Source organism: Suncus etruscus, chromosome 3, assembly GCF_024139225.1.
Source record: "Suncus etruscus isolate mSunEtr1 chromosome 3, mSunEtr1.pri.cur, whole genome shotgun sequence".
Lineage (NCBI taxonomy): Eukaryota > Metazoa > Chordata > Mammalia > Eulipotyphla > Soricidae > Suncus > Suncus etruscus.
The window spans coordinates 62686611-62710003 of NC_064850.1; the positions used below are offsets into that span (position 1 = coordinate 62686611).

Consider the following 23393-nt stretch of genomic DNA (forward strand, 5'->3'; position numbering starts at 1 on the left):
ATGTATTATTATATCAATTATATTATATGTTATGTTTTGTCACTATATTATGTTATATTAGTTTACCTCATTATGTTAATCAATTTCGTCTCTTGAATAAATTCTTACAATAAAAAATAAAAAAAAATTTTCTCTTCTTCACTGAATGACCACAGATTTTTCATGGCAATTCATGGTTGTTGTTGTTGTTGTTGTTGTTGTTGTTGTTGTTGTTGTTTTTGAGGATCTTTCCTTTATATTGTCAGTGAGTTCTAAGACTGAAAGTCATGCCAAGTCCTGTAATAGTGAAGAGATTGTGATTCTTGACTGGGAAAGGCATACCTATGTCACATAGATCATCACTCTGAGTTTTATGATTTTAATAAATTGAGATAAATTGTTTAGTAGGTGAGGTTACAATCAGAACACTTGGAAATATATACTTTCATCCATGTCTTTGAATAAATGGCAAAGATTTAGCAAACTCTTCTATGCCTGAGACATAAGAATTTATCTTTCTCACCTAAAAATAAGAACAATGTCAGTGCTCTAATTTCATCCACTGTGGCTTTTATAATGGGTAAATGATAATAAATCTATCCTGCTGGTATTGAGTGACTACTGCCATAACTTATTATTGAACTCAGAATCACTGTCATCCCAGAGTTAGGTTCCCTGACACACACTGGTACTAACTTATTCAACATTTTAATCATTGACAGATAAAGATAAAGGAAGACTTATCAACCAGAAGTAAATAAAAATTATGTCAAAATATATTTGAATCATGGTTCAATATGAATAAGGTGAAATTAGTTAGGCACATGTTGGGACTATACTGTAGTTAAAGAACTAGATAGCTCCAACCATTATTTTAATGAATGAGGAAACTGATGAACAGAGAGGTTAAATAGTTTACCCAACTTCACTCAGTTTATTTGTAATTGAAAGAGGCTTAAAGTCTTATCTGTTTGTTTTTCATGTCACTCATGCTATGTTTCGATTTTTCTCAATCAATTACAATAAATAATAAATAAATTAAAATTATTTATAGTTTTTATATTTTTGAATAACATAAAAATATACTTATTAATATGGGGTCTATATTTAGATTACAATTAAGCTTCCTAAAGATGAACAAATGGGACTATATTAAGCGAAGAAGCATCTCACTTAAAAGGAAATGAGAAGAGATGTACAGAAACTTCCTCAAATAAGAAATATAAAATGTCAAGGGGCACATGAAAAAATGCTCCATGTTACTTTATAAACATCAGGAAGATGCAAATCAAAACAATGAGATATCACCTAGCACCACAGAGCCTGGTACATGCCAAAAAGAACAAGAACAACCAGTGCTGGCGACTTGATCCTGAACATTCTCAATCACTGCTAGTAGGATTGTATACTAGTCCAGCCTCCAGCCATTGTGGAAACATAAAAATTCTCAAAAAAATAAAAAACACCCCAAAATTGAGCTTTATATGGCTCATCAACACAGCTCCCAGGAATGCAACCTTATTATACTAAAACACAATGCAGAAAAGGTATCTGCACTTCTATGTAAATTGTAGGACTAGTCACAATCGCCAGAATCTGGAAAATCAAGTGTCTGAGAAAAAGTGTGTGAATAAAGAAACTGTGGTATATCTACAGAATGGTTGTTATGAACCGTTAGGAAAAATTGAAGTGATAAAATAATATATGGATGGTGAAATAGAGAGTATTACGTTGAGCGAGATGAGTGAAAGAACGAGAAATAGACATAGAATGATTGCACTCATTTGTGGGACATTAAAAAAGAAACAGCATGATAATATTACCCAAAGACAATAGAGATGAGGGTTTGGAAGTCTATTCTATGGTAGGAATTTGTTCAAAGTGGGTGGAGTAAATTAGGACATAGACATGTTAATGAGAATTGGAAATGATCACTGGGGTGAAAGGATGTAATATGATATGCATGATGTCCCTTCAGTAACACTATTGCTCACCATAGTGCCTAAAAGGCAAAATGGACAAGAGAGAGAGGAGAGAAAAGAAAAATATCTGCAATAAAGGCAGATAGGGGGAAGAAGGAAAATGGGGGAAAGTGTGGCAGAAGTGTACACTGGTGTTGGACCTTTGTATGACTGAAACTCAGTAATAAACATCTTTGTTATATCACAAAATAAAACTTTCTTGCATTGGTACAGGATGGACAAAAGAGAGGAATAAAGAACTATTTTGCAACAATAAGCTTTAAAAATGTGATTTTATTAAAATATCATCCATCATAATGTTGCGTCAATAGGTATGAAGCATTCATATTGAGAATGGCTTTTGCTTGTACTGGTTCATCAATAATCAGACCACTTATGACACCCTAGCCAAGGGACACCCACTCAAACTCACATCTCATTCCTGGCAAGAAAATACAACCAATACCCTGACTGCCTCATTCAGTGTGGCCCTCCTAATCACCTTTCCCTAATGTGGACTGTGGCTTGATACCAGACCTAGCTCCAAAAGGACCCCCACTGCAAGAACTCTACCTAATTTTGCCTTTATTCATTAAAATAATTAATTGCTAATTTCCCACTTTGTGTAAGAAATCAAAGTTTGGTTGTTTAGTTTCTTGTTTAGTAACTAATGATGTTCCCCACCAGCCAAAAGAGATAAACCTCAGATATATTTTTATTCTTTTGAGGGTCAGCCTGTATGAGCAATTTGCTAAGAAAATTCATTTAAATATATCTTGGTTACACCAGCCTGAATATATGAAGCCTTCTTTGAAGACAAAAGCTCATTTAAAAAATATAAATGTATTTTTATGTCAGAAGGTAATTAATTTTATTAATAACATTTCACTTCTTCATGGTGCTGGGAGTGAATTCAAGAAGACAGCAAAAATAAAGTGTAAATTTTATTGTTATTCTTTTGAAAAAACTGCTTGATTTTCAAAGTGGAAGTCATTTCATATTTTAGGAAAATACTAGTTACAGTTATTTTGCCAGTTAAATTATTCAAAGACAATCTAAGCTGACATAAAAAAAAAACTTTGCTCTAAATTTCTCAAGTGTGAGAAATTTAAAATACATTTACCAGAGCTAAATTCAACTACTAACATTAAAGTAAGAATAACAGGATGTAAATGTTGTCAGTGAAATAATAGAATATTAAATATTTGTCTGAAAAACAAAGATAAATATTTAATCATAAGTTTTTATTTTGTTAGTTTGCTTGACTTTCAAAATAATAACAACTATGTGCAAGAACTATGCCCAGTGCCTTAGAACTGACATTGAACAAGATATCCATCTATTAAAACATTTATAGTACATGTAAAATTTAAATAATTTTTGTTCTTTTTTTTTTTTTTTTTTGCTAGACCCATGGTGCTCAGGATTTACTGCTGACTCTGAGTTCAGGAATCACTTTTAGTAGAGAACCATGTGGTTGCCAGGGATTCAATGGTTAGGCCACATATAAAGTAAGCACCTTACTTGCTTACTTACTTTCTATTACTCTGACTCATAAAAATAAAATTTTTTTTGCCTTTTTTTTTTTTTTTTTTTTTTGGTTTATGGGCCACATCTGGCAGTGCTCAGAGGTTACTCCTGGCTATCTGCTCAGGAATCACTCCTGGCAGGCACGGGGGACCATATGGGATGCCGGGATTCGGACCAAACACTTTTAGGTCCTGGATCGGCTGCTTGCAAGGCAAACACTGCTGTGCTATCTCTCCGGCCTCATAAAACTTTTTTTATATAATTCAAAAAAATATTTGTTTTGGGATCTTATAAAACTCACAGCAAAAAACCTAATTGTCAATATTGAGCACATGAGTAAAGAAATGTTTCAACATAGTCATTTCAGATTTTCCTTATTTCTTTTGTCCTCATGCATCTAACTTAAGGGAATCATGTCCTATTGCTTTAGGGTTAGTTGACCTATGAGTAAGAGAACTTAGATGCTGATTCATCCAATAAATATGGGTTTCAAGGAAGGTATGTATATGGTTTAGTTTTCCATATAGTTAGTCCCTTTCTGTATCCACTGAGTTAGGCAATTTATTATCATTTTTCACATACTCTGTTCCCAGTCTAATTCATACTATTATTTCTCATGATTGTCAGGGAAAGGAAGATTTGGAGGTATCTTCAAAGTGCCCTGCAAAGGACTGAGCAGTGATCTGGGAAAGAGCCTGTCCAGGCTCAGCATACTGACATTACAGTTTTAGTTTTAGCTGTTCAGTTTTAGCTGTTCAAGATAAAACAGACTATTTCCTACAAACCCAGTTCTACTTAATTAGGAGATAGCAAAGTAGTTTTTTTAAATTTCTTAGCTACATCCAATAATTCTACCATTATAATGCCTGGTATTAGCACTTTCTGGAGATTATCATCATTCCTTCTTGCTGACTTTTCCAATTTCTTTCTTCTAAGTCTTCAGTGATTTTGAAACTTTAATATCTTTCTTCTTTGTTTCAAGCAAAACACAAAACAACAGATCAATAAAAAACAAAAATACTTAATATATTTCTGGTTTTCTTTTCTCCAAAATGTATCATGTTTTTTTTTTCTTATAAGTTGTTAGCACCATGAAATTTTTTGACTGTCAAGTAACCCCTTCATTCGGGATGTGAATATGAAACCTCACAGCAGCCGAAAAAGGAAGAACTAAATAGATGAAAGAATATAGGTATGGAGAAAGAGGTTGAATGGTTAACAGTGACTGGTTTGTACTTCATAACATTATTTTCTTTACATCTATTAAAGTACTTACTGGTTAACAAAAGATGAACAGAAAACTGTCTCTCACAGAATGTAACCTCCAAAAACAGGGATTTTGTGTACATATATCATTCCAGAGCTATGCCTGACATAGCAAGTGCTGGATAAATATTGATGGACTGTTTGTACAATGTACATCCCATTTCTAAAATGAAAATATTCTTAAACTTGGTCATTTTCTTTATAGTATACTTGAAGGAAAATTAATAAGAACTTTGTCTTAAACTAGTACTGAAGCTATGATACTTTCAAAATGAGAAATAAGTCCATTTTTAGAATACATCCTTGAAATGTCACTGGGATATTTTGTGGTTTAACTTTGACAAATGTTTAAAATGTGACCACCGTGTTGAAGAATGAAGATTAATTACTGTAGACCACATTTCCTGGCACATGGGTTCACCTTGAATGAACCAAAATGTGTCAAGTATGTATGCCTTCAGACTTTTACATCCCTTGGCTATCACCTTGATCTCAGATCATCCTCCCCTTATTTCCCAATTAGTGTTCCAAATAAACAAACCAAGGTAGTTTGAAACTAATGAAAATGTTTTGAGCTATGCAAGCTATCAAACACAGTTTCTTCTAAATATTAAAATTTCAAATATTTAATTTATATAGAAAGCATATTTAAGAATGCAACACAATTTATATACATATTTTAGTCTAAATTGATTTAAAGAGAATAAAGATAGTTCTACAGAGGCATTATTTGATATACTGGCAGTTATTATTACTTTGGATGTAGAAAACTAACTCTGACAAAGTTATTATATTTGTGAGTTAGTAAAAAGAAAAGTGAATGGCAAAAATGTTTCCTGTTTAAAATATTATTGAATAGATGTATTTTATTTTAATGCTTATTTTTAAAAATAAATTATATTACCAGTACCAAACAAATTTATGTTATTTTAGTTAATTGAGGTGGAGGAATGAAGCTACCCTTATCTATGATCAGGACTGACCCTTGCCTTTGTGTTTAGGATCATTCTCATGTGACTCAGGGAATCATATATGGTGGTAGGTACCCGATTAGGTTAGTAACATGTAAGGAAAACTTTTTAGCCTCATCATATATTTCTAATTCTATTTTAGTTATTATTCCAATTAAATAGCTATAATAACTAAACTAGAAGTAAAAAAGAAATAGTAAGTTCCAGGAGAATATTTACAATTAAAATTCATCAATTCTAAATTGCTCCTAATCACATAGATTTTGGTATTAAGTTTCGGTTTATGTAATGTAAAAATATTAATGACTTTTGGCCTAAAATTATTTGAGTGGTTTTATTTGAAAGCAATTCTAATTATGGGATTATTATTCTTGGAAAAAAAACTTTCAGATGATATGTATATTGCCAATGTCCTCTTCTAGTAGTTTACTTCATGGTCATTGTGAATTTCTTTTTAAAATAGTTTACTTTAATGTAAAATTGTCCTTTCTTATAATGTATCTATTATTGAAAGAATTCTGGGCAGCAATATGGAATACTGAAAGGCAATAATTAAGGGAGAGCAAATGATGGCTGTAGTTTGATTGCTTACTTGGGAAGCTGGAATATACAATAGAAAAACATCATTCTGAGAGAAATTATACAAAGCTTGATTATTAAGAAAACAATTTGACACAAAAGGTCATTCAATTGTTATATCTGATTCTCATGGGTTAGAAGTATTTTATTTATGTTAGTTTTATTTTCAAGTAACTTATTAGCCATGCCATACAAAGCATGGTAATATAACAGAGTCTAAGATTTTACAGACTTATATTTAATAGTATAGAGATTTTTTCACATGACTCAAAAGTAATAGATTGCTTAGTAATTTCCATATGTAGGTTCCATGATTATTCTTGTACAAGTCTGATAATGATTAAAAATGTGATAGCTCAGCAAGACATACTATATTGAGACTCATTGCTCTCTTTTCTATTATATTATTAATTTCAATATTTTAAGATGTATGATAATTTATTTTTTAAAATTTATATCTCATTTAAAGTGTTAGCTCAAATATGTTTTACTATTATTTTTCCACAGGCTCTTGGTATTGATGAACATTATATAATACATGATTTTCTCAAAATTACAGGCTTGAAACTATCATAAAATATGATAAGCAATATTTATTTTCCATTAGACAAAGTTTTAGGTTTTAATTATTACATTTACTAATTTATTTTACCATCTTAATTATTTATAATGTTGAAATTACAGTGGACAAAAATACTGATAGAGTATTTAAAAAGAAAGATAACACAATTCACTTCAATATACTTACCTCAATAAGATATATACAAGGGAAGACTAACTTTAAATAATAACATCCTTTCATTAAGAAATAAATTAAATTCCCACACGCTGCCATTTACTATTATCTAGTTTTGATAATGAGTTTGACCAGGTAATTTTCTCTTTGATTTAAAATGCTCTCCCTAGAGAAGTAGGCCATAGGGAAATAATCTTTGCAATCCAAATTTCCTATGCCAGAACCATTGGCAATCTTGGCATCCGAAACCACTAAAAGTATTAAGTCAGATAATGACTATTTATGTAAAGTTCAGAAGGTTGTTAAATTGATTCCAGATGTCTAAATGATCTACATTTACATTAGCAGGACATAATCAAATATATATATGCATATGTAGTAAATGCATGTACATATATTTAGCATTATCCTCGAATATAAGTATATAATGTAAATATATAAACATATTTACAAATGTGTATATGGGTGTATATATGCAAACAGCCTGTCAATTGTATCAGGAGAACAGAATTGGTTTACAAGTAATAAAATCTTACTAGATTAACCTATACTTCTAAAACCAATTTTATGCTATAAACAAAAGCTGCAGAGCTAGCCCACATTGACTTCCATGATAATCTATCTAAAATAAGTAAAGAACATCTTTCCTCATTTTGTCCTGGCAGTATAAATTGAACAAGTTCATGAGTCTCCAAACCAAAATAACCAAGTTATGGTAGACTTTGAGGTACAGAAGCCCATTTAAGAAGCTCAGAACCTGGAAACCCACAGGGATGCAGAGGTACCATGCTCAAAGACCGTTCAGGAAAGGAGAGGCTCCCATAGGAACAAACATCTTCCTATGAATCACCTTTAACAAGCTCTCCCCTTGACAACACCCTAGCAACAGAAAAAGTCTGCCAAGTTGGGCAGCTTGGGTAAAAAACTATGCAGCTCATTTTGGAGAGGCAAGAAATGCACTTCCAGAATCTTAGGGGTCACGCTTATCTCTGTTTTGGGAAAGTGATCTAAATCAACTTGGAAGAACATTCCCCACCTTAAAGAATTATCCCATGTTTCTACTTCTCCATTGAACATATTCATTCTCTCCCCACCTCCCAAAAATATTTCCTGAATAGAGAATTTGACTTTACTCTTCATCTTCTGGAAATTATTTATTAAGTGTAAACAATGAACCTAGAACTCTGAGCAGAGAGATCAGGCTGATTTGCCAATTCTAGAAAGCAACTCCTTGCTCTAGCTTGGGACTGTGGCTCCCAAGAAATCAGTGGGTAGAAGTCACTGCCTGCCAGACCTTGTAGAACAAGTGGACCTCAGGTGCAGTTTGACAGCTGCCTAGTGGAGCTGGTATGATATGAGTGCCTATGCTATGTAGGAGCTCATTTTACACCCTTTACCAGTTCTGATCCTCCCAGGAAATTCTCCAGGTGATGATCCTGAGTAGAACAGAAAAAAGTTTAGCATTCTCTTCCCTCCTGAGGTTACTACATCCCTCACTTTCCACTTAACTTAAGTCACCTGCAATGAGTCACTCAGGAGAGTCACACATGTCCCACCTGAAACACTTTGTTTATGACAAAATTCCATTAACATCAAGTTTATTATAAGTCTAAGTTAAAATCGAAGATGTAAATTAAAAATGAGATCTTAGGGGTTAGAGACATAGTACAGTGTGAAGGGTGCTTGACTTATATGTGGCTGACCTGGGTTTTATCCCCAGCACCCTATATTGTTCTCTGAGCACCACCAGAAATGACCTATTAATACAGAGCTAGGAATAAGCACTGAAAACAGCAATAAGTGTCCCAAAACAAACAATAATCAAAGATAAAAAAGTGAGGATGGGGACATAACTCAATAGGCTGCAGTGCATGTCTCATTTGTGAGGGTCTTACCTTGATGCCTGACACAACATAGCTTCTTACACTGGCAACTGTGGCCTTCTAATATGCTCAATGCTAGTAGGTCTGAGCAGAATCACATTATCATGCCTGAACTTTCAATCATCTAATGCATTTGTCTAATTATCACCAAGAGCAGCCCTTAGGCTCCCTGAGCATTAATCAGGAGAGCCCATCCTTTCCCTTCAAAATACCCAGCCCATTGAGGTTTTTACTTTCTATTACTTATTCTAAGAGGTCTCTGACAATTGGAAAATTGTTACTACTAAGAAATAATTTAGGGATGTTTCAGATTATGTCTGTCTCCAATCTTCTATTTAGTAGGATTGTTTTGGAGCTCTGCCCAAAATCATTGACTATTATGTGTTCGAAATATGAAATTGCCATTGTACATTTCAATGTTTCACCTTCATGACAAGATCACTCAGGGAATTATGAGTTGCCAAAAGTCCCCAATGTCCTAGGGAGAAATATCAATCACAATACTGCCTACTTTTTTTTGTTGTTGTTTTGGTTTTTCTTTTTGGGCCACACCCATTGATGCTCAGGGGTTACTCCTGGTTATGTGCTCAGAAATCACTCCTGGCTTGGAGGGACCATATGGGATGCCGGGGGATCGAACAGCGGTCTGTCTTAGGCTAGAGCTAGCAAAGCAGATGCCTTACCTCTAGCGCCACCGCTCCAGCCCCCTGCCTACTCTTCCTAAATGGAGATATTGTTATGATATATACTTGTTCTCTAGAAGGTATATTTATGGTGAACATATATCTTGGGAGAAAGATGGTTTAAATTCTTAAAGAACCAAATAGTGTGTGCTCGCTTCGGCAAAACATACACTAAATTGGAACAATACAGAGAAGATTAGCATGGCCCCTGCACAAGGATGACACACAAATTCGTGAAGCGTTCCATATTAAAAAAAAAAACAAATAGTGCTAATAAAAGGATAAAGGAGAAGTGCATTATTTGAGGGCTTAAAATTTCTTAGTATGTTCAATTAGAAAACTTAGAAGCATACTGGAGGATATTTTAAATATTTTTAAAAGAACATTGTAAATTTAGGCACCCTTTAATAAGAGGAGAAAATAGCTGCTCTGCTGAAGATAATGCTAGGAGTCCTCATCTAAAGCATGGATTTTGTAGTTTTTAGAACTGTGACCACTAAAGATTTGATCATAATCATTCTCACCAAACTGATGGCCTTGTACACATTCCAAATCTGACTAATCTTTAAAGTTAACCTAAAAGCTTCGTACAAAAATACTTCCAGTGATCCAGCTCCCATTCTAACACAGTGGCAGACCATTCACATAGCTATAGCAATGGGAAAGTTTGTAAAGAGACTTTCTGCTTCTTTAGGTGAGGGACTAGTAATCTAATTATTGGAGGTGTTGAAACAATCATCCTGAAAATTTCATTTTAATTAGAACAAGGAAATATACATTTTGGGAGGAAAATAATCGAACATATTCCAGAGAGAGAGACTAAATTATGGACATGATCAGGAAAAAAGCTGGTATGTTTGATAACACAATTCCTCAAAGAGATGAGTCATGTAATACAGTCATTTGCAAAAGCATTATTTGTAATTCCATAAGTTCCATTAACAAATTTTCATGGTTACTAAAGGAGATCCATAATAAATATTTTTTAAAAACCTACTAATATTACTGGAGTAGCACTAGAAAGAATTATATCAAGACATTCATAGAATAAAACTAGAAGAAATAGAGAGAAATAAGAGTCCAAATATAGGTGGTACTTATTGAGAAAGAAAGGAATCAAATTATGAAAGAAGAAATATCATTTTAGTTACTTTAAGACAAGCAAATATATAAAAGCGCAAACCTAATTAACAATTTGTAGTAGCTCTTTTATATATCAGTAGATCCCAAAGCATCTTTCAAGAGCCAGTGCTCTTGAGTGTGAATTAAATTCTGCTCTAGAATTTGCAGTGTTAACAGATTAAATTCTATAAAAAAAATCCACTTGAAAAAAATAGCACATTAAATTTTTTTTGTAATTTTTGCTGCTTTTTTGTTTGTTTGTTTGTTTTCCTTGGGCTTTGATTTGTCTCTAATTTGGGACAGTGGTTAGTGTTTGGTTGTTGTCTTTATTGCTGTGGTGCTTTTCAGTTTTTTTTTGTGGTTGGTTGGTTGGTTGGTTTTTGTTTCATTTTTTGTTGTTGTTTGTTTGTTTTTTGGTGGGTTGATTTTTTTGTATTATTTTTATGTTTTCCTTTCTTTTCTCTTTTCTTTTCTTAAACTGATTTTTATAGTCTCTAGGAGGACTTGTCCCATTTTTTGCTTGTGAGAATTTTTGCATCCGCCACCCCTTTTTTTTTCTTTCCTTCAAACAGAACCACATAACTTGAACCATTTTGTTCTACCTCACAAATTGAGGGGGAAATAATGGAGGGCACCAAGACCAAACAGGCGTATGAACATTGAGTAGAAATAAAAAATGATCAGATTTAAACACCAAATCCAAAGACAATGACAACAGAATCAATACATAATCTACAACAAGCTAGACATAGAAGGGACCACTTATACTAGGAGCCTGGGGCAAAGGATGGGTGTTATGGGAGATATACTGGGAACAGAGGTGGAGGGAGGACAACATTGGTGGTGGAAATGCCCCTGATTTCAATATCACTATGTACCTAAAATACTACTGTGAATGATTTGTAATTCACTTTGGTAAAAATAAAAATTATTCTTAAAAAAGAAGAAAAAAAAAGAAAATCCACTTGAACTTTTTTCAACAAGAACTTTCCAAATTACTGATGAGAAGTATCTTGGGCATGTCTGTGGCTGTATGTATATAATTTATTAACTTTCTAATATATCTAGTAAATTATGTATTGTGAAGGTATTTTGACATGATAGTATTTATGTAGACTTTCTAATGCTTACAGTATAAATATGCTATGGCAATAAAAAAAAATCAAAGTTTTGATTTGCTGGGACATAGTCATATTTGTTTGTCATCTTCATCCTAAACCTCCTTTCTTAATACTTCATGCTTATGAAAGTAAGGAATACATTTGTACTATATACATTTTGAATCATCAAATATATTAAATTTAATTTTCTAATCTAGTAGGATTCAGGCTAAAAATGTGCTTGTAATATTTTAGAAATCATGTAATGAAAGCAAAGCTAATACTATGAACAAGCCAATAAATGTCTATACAATTACTATAAACATGAAAATGATTATAACAAATATACTTAAACATTTAGCAGGTAATTATGTATCCTAAGGTTTTATTAATACACTTTATATAAGACAAACACAATGATAGCAAATTTTTTCAGCTAATAATTTTGTATAATTGCATTTTAATGAAACTGAAGGCATTTAAAAGATGGCAAAGTGCCGCTTATTTGAGTCATATAAAGAGTTAAAACCTCATTTCTTATCAAAAAATTTACAATTATATCTTCACACTTGTCCATATGGCTTTATTACCTAAATTTAGATTTACAGTTGTTATAAATAAAATATATTTAAGAAGGAAAAACAACACAATTTTGAAGTTAATTTTATTAAAACTGTATTAATGCAAGCAAAACAATAACTTTTTTATTTTATAAAAAATTGAAGCATTCTATTTTCTGATATAGTGAAAGAAATAATCCTTTTGCTGCAGGTCTAAGACACAAAAGCTCTTGCTCTCAGTTTTGCTATTATCTGCCAATGTTTGGCAGTTGCTTTTTCTTTTTTTCTTTCCAGTTGAAAGTTGTGCATCAAAGTTCAAGTCCCAAAGAGATGTTATCAGTTTGAACCGCCCAGCGGACAAATATTTGTGAACCTTCTTCCAAATGAAATGTTCTATAGAAAGGTGGAAGTGGTAAGAGACCGTTGAACCTGTGGTTAAGAAGGTAGGTCTTTGTGGTACTGATGGGAAATAGTCGTTAGGGGAAAGCTACTTTACCACACAGGAAACAGAAAAACTCTTAAAAGAATCTTGTCCAACTGTGGCTGACAAATTTGCATAGATAACATGTTAAAGGCAGAAAGTTTAAAACTATATTGATGACCAAGAAAAGGGAGATTAGAGGCTTATAGGGGGAGAGTGGAAGAAAATGTTAAGGGAATTTAAGAAAAGTTAAGAGTTATTGATTACATGCTTTGTAAATTACATTAACTACGGATATTCTCAGGAAAATTGCTGCAAAGACAGACTTATGCCTCATCATAATGAAAAACTAGATAAATTTCAAGAAAATGCATCATATGGAAGCACTAGACACATTTTGTAGAAAAAAATTATAAATGAAACTCGAGAAGCATTTTATAATTGAAAGAGACTATGAATAAAAACCTTGAAATTTGTAGTTTTGTGTTTGTAAGTTTTGCTTTCTAGGTATTGAAAACAATATTATTTATACATATTAAAATGGTGATCACAAATTTCTTTTGCTTCCTTATTAGGAAGTGCTTTATGTTAAGAATTTTACTTCATTGTTTTGAAAATCTTTCAAACTTGGAACTGATGTCCACAGCTCAATGTAGGTGAGTTGACTTAGGATCCCTGAGGCTCTTCACTGAGATTATAGGAAATCTGAACACAGATGTCTGGACTGCTGAAGCATTTGCTTCAGCAATTTGCTACTACTTCTACATAACATTTCAGACCATTGTTTTATGAAATGTACTCTGTATTTGTTTAGTTTTCATTTCCCCTTTTAGTGTTTGTTTTTCTTCCAGGATTTCATATAGAACCATCATATTTTATAATTTATACAAACATCACATTATACCTTTAGTGAAAACTTTGGAAATGTTCTCATAGGAAGGTGGTTTTTAGTGATTGCTGTTTTCTTTCTTTGATTTTAAAACATTTATTATTCTTTCACAAAATCATGACATATTTCAAGGGTTCTTTTATTTTAAACATTTTGCAACTGGCATGCACATTCTTTGACTTTTCTTGCTTGTTTCATGGATCCTCTTTTCACAGGTGTCTCTATGAAAGAAGCATTATGACTCTTCAAGCTTGAATTTAAAACCTAAGCGACTATGTTTCATTCTATTTTCTTTGCTTGCCCCCTTTTCCTTGATCTACCTGCTACTTTAGAGATTTGATCTATTCATCAGTTTTATCCTCCAGCACATATTTCCTTAGTCACTGCATTTCTCTTTTATTTTTCTAGCCCCCAATATACTATTAATTACTTCTTCAAAATACTAAGAAACATTCTCACAGTTTTTAATTGGTTTCAATACTTATGCTAATTTTCACTATTTATTTCTTCCTCTACTATACCTAAACCTAAATAAAGTTATTTAAATAGTTTGAATTTCATTTTACTTAAATAGATGAAATGTATAAAAACGTACTGAAGTAACATTAATTTATGACATTACAGGTTTAGTTATTTGTTATAAATAAGCACCTGCATATACAGAGTTTATCACTAATATTTAATTCTATCCTTCACCTTCAAGTTGGCTGGCTTCTAATAACACAGTCCTATCTTATCTATTTTACAAGTATACATACTTCAATGATGATGTTTGACTGGGGATTGATACCACTCTCTCAGAGTAAACATATTATTCTGGAAAGCATTTTATAGATATCAAAGATGGAATATTTTTTAGAGGACCATATTCTTACAATCATTAATTCCTTTAATATAGTTCTTTCAGATTTTTTAGTGGAATAAATTCTCATAAATGAATCATGTTAATAAAAGGAACTATTTATAGCAATATAGTCCTCACATTTTACAGCTGAGAAAAAGCTGACTCAGTCTTTTAAATATATTGGACTAGTATCCAGGATTCTGCTGTTTCAAATATATATATATATACATATATATATATATTATAAAATAGTGTCCATATTTATAATCATTATCAATTGATTTCATCCAATAAGGCATGAGTTCAAGTTACAAGTAAATAAATTGGACCCAGAAAAATTAAATCAGTACCAAAATAGCCTGGAGGGCACTTAGCCATTACCAGGGAAAATATGGTGAATTCAGCAGATCAGGCAAGAAAGAGAGAATTTAGATGTTTTCAGAGCCATGACTTTACACACATTGAGAATCTGAAGGCATCTGTCTCCAGTGGCATTTGCAGATGATCATACTCTTTTGATCCATTCAGATACTTAAGGCAATTTATTGTAGAGTGAACCACATGAAATCACTTAAATGGCATAAACCGGAATTACTAGTAAAGCCTAAGCACGCACAGCTGTAAATAAGTAAATATAAATTCTGAAATTAATGACTTCAAGGACTTGATATTTGTTTGCAGTGATGGCACTTGAGAGTCCTTTCATCAAAAACATTCCCTTAGCTGTGCTTCAAACACTGTCCTCCAGAACAAGAAGAGCTGACAAGATTATATTGAATATAGAATATATAAGTGTATACAATAGTAAATATGAGTTGACTCATATATTTTTCTAAAAAAAATTTAATTTCTATAGGTGAATATTTTTCTATAGGTTAAATCTCCTTACTTTGTTCAAAATGGTTTGAATATTTTTACTTTGTTCAGTCTTCAGAGCTTTCTAACTCCTGCCCTGTGGTGCTTTGTTTCAGTGCCTTTCATCAAGCTCAAAATGTAACTCAAAATGCAGAAAGAGGATGATGCCTGTGCCCATTTAATATGCATATCTACATGCTCCTTTGGTCTCTTTCCATACCAGAACTAGATGTTTCTGTTTTTGATATGTTTCTATTTCTCTCAGTCCTGTATTAAGAATTAACTGCCACCTGCCAGATTCAGTTAATTCCTTGTTAAATCAAAACAACACACACAAACTTCCAATCTTACACAAACATTTTATTATTGATAGCATGCAATATTCATTATATTACATGCACAGATGCCTTACATGTGGCTGGCCAGGGTTTGATTACTGGCACCCCATATGATTCCCCTGAGCCCACCAAGAGTGAATGAACCCTGAGTGCAGAATGAGGAGTAAGCCCTGATTACTGCCAGGAGTGACCCAAAAGCAAAAGCAAAAGCAAAAAACCAAGCAAGTAATTGTTTTTAGTTACAAGTAATTGCTATATTATGCAAATTTTAATATTTTTTCTAACTTTAGAAAACAGCATGGATTGTGAAATTGATCATAAAACTGTTGTTCTGAGCATTTGAAGTTCCAGTATCAACCCCCCACCAGTGTGATCTTTCTTCCACTTTCTGACCCCTTTTCCACTCAACCCCAAACCTTTCTTCTTAGCATGAGCAACATTTGATATTGCTTGCTACAACAAAATGGTAAATGAAATTATCAAAAATAATCAGTAAAAATTTTTTTGTGAAAGCTCTTATAATTTACAGAGACATTAAAGTCAACTAGATCTTTCCAAGATGTTTGTTGCTAGTTGATCTACTTTGCATGGTTTTAAACAATTCATATTCTGGTAAGTTCTCCTAAATTTGCTCTCAATGCCTTTTTTTAAAATAAATTTTATTTTGACCAAAGTGGATTACAAATATTTCACAGTAATATTCTAGGTACATTGTGACATTGAATAAGGGGCATTCCCACATCAATGTCGTCCTCCCTCCACCTTTGTTCCCAGCATACATCCCATATCCTCCCTTTTTGCCCCCCAGGCTGCTAGTATAAGTGGTCCCTTCTGTGTCTAGCTTGTTGTAGATTGGGTATTGATTCTGTTGTCTTTGTCTTTGGATTTGGTGTTTAAGTCTGATCATTTTTTATTTCTACTCAGTGTTCATACGCCTGTTTGGTCTTGGTGCTCTCCCTTATTTCCCCCTCAATTTGTGAGGTAGAACAAGATGGTTCAAGTTATGTGGTTCTGTTTGAAGGGAAGAAAAAAAAAGAAAAAGGAAAAAAGGGGGGGCAAAAATTCAAACAAGCAAAAAACAGGAGTTCTTCAATGCCTTCTTTTAAAGTTACCACTATTCAGATGAAGACATGAGAATGCAGAATATGAAAATAGTTTAAATGAGTAATACTGAAAGTAGTTTTATCAGTCAGTTCTTTATGGACAGGACTTCTAAAGTAAAATTTTACTGATTTACCATTGATTTATAGTACTGTTTAATTTGGTTAGTACAGCTTCACCTCTTCATGAGTGCATAAATGTTTTATTCACCCAAAATTCTAGAGCATCACTTTATTAAATAGACCTCCTTTAAAAAATAAGATATTTCCCCCAAGATGGTTTCAGAATTTAAGAAAGAACTTGGAACAGTTTAGGCAACGTAAGACAAGGAAGCTATAGAACTTAAAAAGAGTAAGAGGATTTGCAAACTGAAAAATGGTGAAAGTTCATCAGGAAAAATATAAAAATATTAATTAAAAAGATAAATTAAGGCAACTATTTTGGCAATATTACATATATATAAAACAGATCTGTCATAAAGAGAAGAGTGATTTAACCATAAACTTGAAATAGTAATATAATACAATATTTGGAGCCAGACAGTGTGTCTATTTTGTAAATTCTCACGGTATCTTGTGTGGTCCTCAAAGCCCCATCAGGAGTGATTCCTGAATGCAAAGGTAGGAGTAAGTTGAACACTGCCAGCTGTGGCCTCAAAACACATTAAACAAAAATAATTAGGAAATAAAGATCGTTGCTGCTTTTATTGAACTTTGGTAATTTCAGTAAATTCTATAAATTGAACTGGCATTGGGAGGTGATTATGCCCTTTAGTTTTTATCGTAAACTTAGTCAAAGTAAATCCTTGGCATATTATTTTTTTTTATCAAATTAACTCATTGAATTCTACATCTTTTCCTCATCTCATTTTTAAGTAATTATTGAACTGACTTATTATTCATTAATTTTTCCCTTAATGTTGATAGTCACAATAATTTTTATTTTAACATTTTAGATATCCTGTAAAAGTAGAATTTTACCAACTATGTATTGATTGTTAAGATTAAATGGATAACACTTATAAAATCTAGAATTGGGGCACAGTTTGTAGCTATTAGGTAGAAAATTTGCTTGGTATGTGTGAGAATCATTATGGGTTTTATCCCCAGCACCAGCGCCCCTTTCCCTCATACTCATCCAATTTAATAAATAAATAAATAAATAAATAAATAACATGCCAAATTGAGTTTAAAAAAATAACTCAGCTTTGCTTAACAAATGTGTATTTCTCTGTGAGTGGAAAAGTGTTCTTAAGTGTTTGTTAGTACTTGATAGATTTATATTTTCTAAATTAATTTTGGAGTGGCCACTTCTGGAGGTATTCAAGAGCTATCCCTTGGGTGTTCTTACAAGAATAGGGTCCAGCATTTTTGCTGGGAACACATTTGCTCCAACTTTTTGAGCCACTTCTCTACCATATGGAAATTAACTCTTAGGTTTAGTTATAGTTATCCTTAGTCATCAGATACTAATCTCATGATCTTAAGGATCACAAACTGATGGCCATTATGATGATGATGATGGGGGGGGGGGGAAGGAGGCCACTTTGGTGAAAAAGCTTTCTAACACTTTTAAGTGGTAATCAAACTTCAAACCCAAGGTCATACTAAATAATTTCTAAATTTATCCTCTAGCTAAATTTCTGAAGTTTGTTATGCCAAGATTTAAATTCCTACTTTTAATTTAATATTCAAACCTCATTTCACAAACAAATTTATAAATGGGGTATTCTAAGTTCAAACTGCTCAATAAAACTGGTTTGATTCAGAGAGAATATTAATCTGGGTTTTAATTATGGATATTTTTAGAGAATTTAGTTGGACAGTTAAAACATTTTGAAGTTTTAAATTAAATACTCCATATTTAAACTGGGTGGTTTCAGTTATGCAGTAAAACATGTTTAGAAAAAGGGCATAGCCTTTACTCACCAAAAGATTGTATTTAATTTCCAAACTCAGGCAATTATTATCTCTCTGAATTTAGGGAAGTAATGGACATCATGAAACACCTGTCTTTTCCATTTCGAAAGAGAGTAAGAAAACCAACTTTGAAATATCGGGGACAATAAATGAGATGGTGTATTTAACAGCAATATCCTAGAAAAAAATAGTTACCTATGTAAAAAAATATAGCCATTTGTTTAAGTTCACATAAATTGACATTACTAAAACTTATTTTTTAATTTAATTTAAATTAATTTAATTTAATTTATTATTATTATTATTATTATAATTTTTGGCTTTGAGGCCATACCCCGTGATGCTCAGGGGTTACTCCTGGTTATGTGCTCAGAAATCGCACCTGGCTTGGGGGACCATATGGGATGATAGGGAATCAAGCTGCAGGCTATTGCAGACAAGGCAGACGCCTTACCACTTGCACCACCACTCCGGCCCTTTTAATTTTGTTTAATAATGTTTCATTATTTGGGGTGATGTTTGGGGCCATACCATTTAGTCCTGGTGTGCTATTCCTCTCTTAATGCTAAATCAGGAGGTGTTTCTGATGGTATTTGGGGACTAGACAGTGGGCATTTGGAATAGGGTAAAGGCTACCAGCCACTTATTTCAACTCCTTTATTATCTCTGCTGTGTTAGAAAGTCACAATTTTTAATCCATAAGAAAAAATTTCCAGCACCATTTTTTATTATTATTTTGGAGTTTTTTTGTTTGTTTTGCCTTGCTTTTGGGGCACACCTGGTGGCTCTCAGTGCTATTCCTGACAGGTTTGAGGACCATATGAGATGGTGGGGTTTGAACCCAGGTTGGATGTATGTAAGGCAAATGCCCTACCTCCTGTGCTATTCCTCTGGCTCCCCATCACTATTTTTAAAATCATGAGTCTGCATATCTTCTACATTTAATAAGGGTTGTTTATGACTTTATGTAATAAATTATGGGCTATATTTAGAGTGCTGATAAGAAATATCTCATTTCATGGGGATCAGAGAGATAGTACAGCAGTAGGGCATTTGCCTTGCACACAGCCTATCCAGGACAGACGGTGGTTCGAATCCCGCATCCCATATGGTCCCTGGAGCCTGCCAGGGGTGATTTCTGAGCACCACTGAGTGTGGCCCAAAACCAAAAAAAAAAAAAAGAATCATCTCATTTCAGTTTGTTAATTACACAAATTTTAATATTTATAAACATTTTTATAAAATATATTTATAAATGATCTGATTAGCAAAGGTAGATTATTTACTACTTATATTTACATTCCTTATGAATAGTAGTTTAGTTCTTTATTAATCTATGAATGAATTTTCATCCTCTTATAGAGAAATGGAATATAAATATACCTCTGAAGCAGAAATTTACAGTAAGTCCTATGATTATAATAACTGATTTAGAGTGTATTTCATCCCAAATTACACAAATGAATAATTTAAATATAAAATATATAAAGGAATAAACAAGTATGAGTCTAAACAATGAACATATATAAAATATAACAGTCTACTTAAATTTTGCTACAAGTATGTAATGGCTATGCCATATTATTATTTGTGAAGAGTATGGTGATTATATGACAAAATAGTTCAAGCTGTGAACCCTCTGGAGCAAAAAGAATTGCTTGATGATTTTACTTTTAAGATATGATCATGATAAAAATTTCAATTTCTCAACCAAATCATTTCAAATTAAAATTTTTGGATAAGGATACTCATAAAATTGAAATTTCACTTTTAGAGACACTTGTTATACGAATGAGTGCTATTGAAAAATTCATAAAAATATAAGTGATAGGTGATCTGCACATTTGAAGCAGGAACCAATTAAAATGCCTGTGAGTCAGCTAAGACTGTTGGACTATGGTACAACTGAGGGAAGCACTAAAATTGCACAGATGAGCCAAATCATACCAGCATTTCTGACTTACACAGCATGATGGATGGTTTTCTGGAAAGGAAAAAGAGATAGAAATAAAAATAGTCTTCTGAGCCTGTGTGGCAAGTGGTGGGGGAGAGAAAAGAATCCAAAAATCTTTTTTATATTGTCAAATTCCTTAAAGATGAGTTACACAAAGACTGGATCCTAATTTTCAGAATGAAATTTTTACCATGGGTGCACTTCGCTCATGATTTCTTCAACATTGGATAACAAATGCAGCCCTTTCATTGGCATCATTTCTGGGATGAGAGCAGGATTCACCAGAAGAAAATGTGGCTGCCAGACTAGGCTCAGTTTCTCACTGGGCCCCACTGCTGCTTTACCAACTGTCACTGCAGCCAGCTCACGTGGAGACTGATGAGTATGCCTTGATTTTAGCACAACAGGAGCAGCAAGAATCGGCAACAAAAGAAACGAAGGCTGCCAGGATGGCATCCATTAAGAAAATGATTTGATCTTCTAGGATAATAGAGATTGAAATAATTTGGGTAATACTCATATATTTAGCCATTCATTATTTTTAATGATGTTTTAATCAATGTGCAATGAGAAAAGTAGTATGAAAGGAGATTGAACTCACCACACTTAAATTATTCACCTCGGTGTCTGGTGAATAGTCTGTCTTTTTCAGTTACTTTTCCTACAGAGTACCCCCAGAAAGCTTACTCATGTTTAAAAGGTTCTTAAAGATTACTTTTAATTTCCACTGGTGGTGCAACTACTTTTGGCAATCAAAGACTTCCCAGGGCACTTTTAAAGGCCCAAAAATGCTTCACGGCAGTTACTGCAAGTACAATCGAACATCCATGTATCTGTGGAGGGAAAAGATCAGATGAAAATGTCAGGCTGGTCTTTGCATGTATAGAGATGTCTTGCTCTTTGCTACAACTATCTTGATGTATGTACAAAAGTTTATTTCACTGTACACATTGAACTATCAAATGTTTTAAAGAGATAGTAATATAGAAAATACATACCTTCAGTATAAATTCAATACTTCATATCACTCAGAAACAATTTTTCTATATATATAGTGGAAAGATGGTTATATATTTCTTTTTCTTATTGTCCTGAAATGACACAGAATTGTAAACCAATGATAAGTCAATTGAAAAAGGGAGAAGGAGGGAGGGAAGAAGGGAGAGAGAGAGAGAGGGAGAGAGGGAGGGAGAGAGAGAGGGGGAGAGAGAGACAAGGAGAGCTATATATTTCTATACAGATATCAAAGAAAAAGGTCCATATATTTATCCTATATTGATAGCCTCCTCCCAATATTTTATAAACATCATTTTATTGTGAAAAAGTGTTTGTACAACAAAATTATTCTCTTTTATTTGGAGGGATGTAAAAATTAGGGACAGAAGCTCTCCAGTTGTAGTTTAGGAGCATGTTTTTATTATTAAGCTTTGTTTAGAATGCATCCTCTCTCCATGTCAAGAACTTCCCATTGTTGACTCCTGATCACTTAAATACCATGAGGTATCTAAACAACACAATTTGTTATGAATATTTTTCTTAGTTCATTTGAGCAAAACATTCTAGAATAATTAATTTAATAAGACCTAATTTTATCACAATTTAGAACCTTTAAAATACTACTTTCAGTTATAAAAATTGGAAATATAGTATAGAATATACATACACATACATGTTTAATATATCTACCAAACATATAAACATATGTATATAAACATAAATGTGTTTGTATGTATTCAAACATGCCCACACACAAAACCACATGTTTAATTACAGATGGTAAAGAGAAGAAAGGAAGAATAAAAAGAAGCACCGTTCTTATTTCCCCCCTTATCAGGCAGGTCCAAGTTTGCCTATTAATCTAACAATACTTTGTACTTTTCCATCTCACCTGCCAGTAATGGGTCTTAACATTTCCTAGAAGCAGGGGATTAAGACAGCTATTAAATAGTTAGATGCTTATACCCCTTGACATAGATGATGCAGGAAAGCATCTACAAGGTTGATAAAGTTATTAAAATATAGTGAGAGCATTAGGTTATAAGAGACCTTTTTGCACTACTTATATCTTGGGTTCCTTTTTTTTTTAGCAGGGGTACAGGGAGCACCACACTGCATTCCATGAACAGTGAGTGACTTCATTTCCTAGAAAGATGTCTATTGACACTCATAAGTTATTTGTTGAAAGCCTACTCTCAGCATACTATGCCAGGTGCCACAGCCTTTATCCGCTACAATATCTCTAGCACTCAATACTGCCTTGCCATTAGTAGAACTAAAAAATATTTCTTAAAATGTTAGAAAAAGTGATGATATGGGAAGTATGCTTTCTTAATTATAAATGTACATGCATGCTGCAAAAGTTAATTTACATAGAACAACTATCACAGGTTATTCTGATTTCATTTTTTTGGAGGATTCTCATAATAAAATTGCACAGTAGGCAACTATATAAAGGAAAATCAATATAAAGAAATAGGGTTTAAATGAGGCAAGGAGGCAAGGACCACATTCTCACAAGCATCTTATGTGCACATTGTCAAATCTAGATGGAAGTGACCCAATTTTTCTGTCTCAGGGTTTGAAGGTAGAGGCTGAGTCAATGAAGATTGTTGTACTGCAGCAAATTAAAAGCCACTAAACGGTTAACCATGAATTTTCTCCAATGGACTGTAATAACAGTTGTTTTCAGATCTATATTAAAG

At 32.9% G+C, this 23393-nt stretch overlaps 1 protein-coding gene and 1 non-coding gene across 2 annotated transcripts in view; one reads left to right on the top strand and one right to left on the bottom strand.

The window, feature by feature from the left end:
• The window catches only part of LOC126004338 (ATPase GET3-like), a 59145-nt gene extending 37998 nt beyond the window's left edge, over positions 1–21147 (bottom strand). Inside the window, exon 1 of the mRNA XM_049770785.1 lies at positions 20882–21147. Coding sequence (XP_049626742.1) covers positions 20882–21147 — 266 coding nt within the window. The remainder of the gene's footprint in view (positions 1–20881) is intronic.
• On the top strand, positions 9738–9841 carry LOC126004683 (U6 spliceosomal RNA). The gene has a single exon (XR_007493948.1). It is a non-coding gene; the product is annotated as a U6 spliceosomal RNA (small nuclear RNA).
• Positions 21148–23393: the final 2246 nt, after the last annotated feature.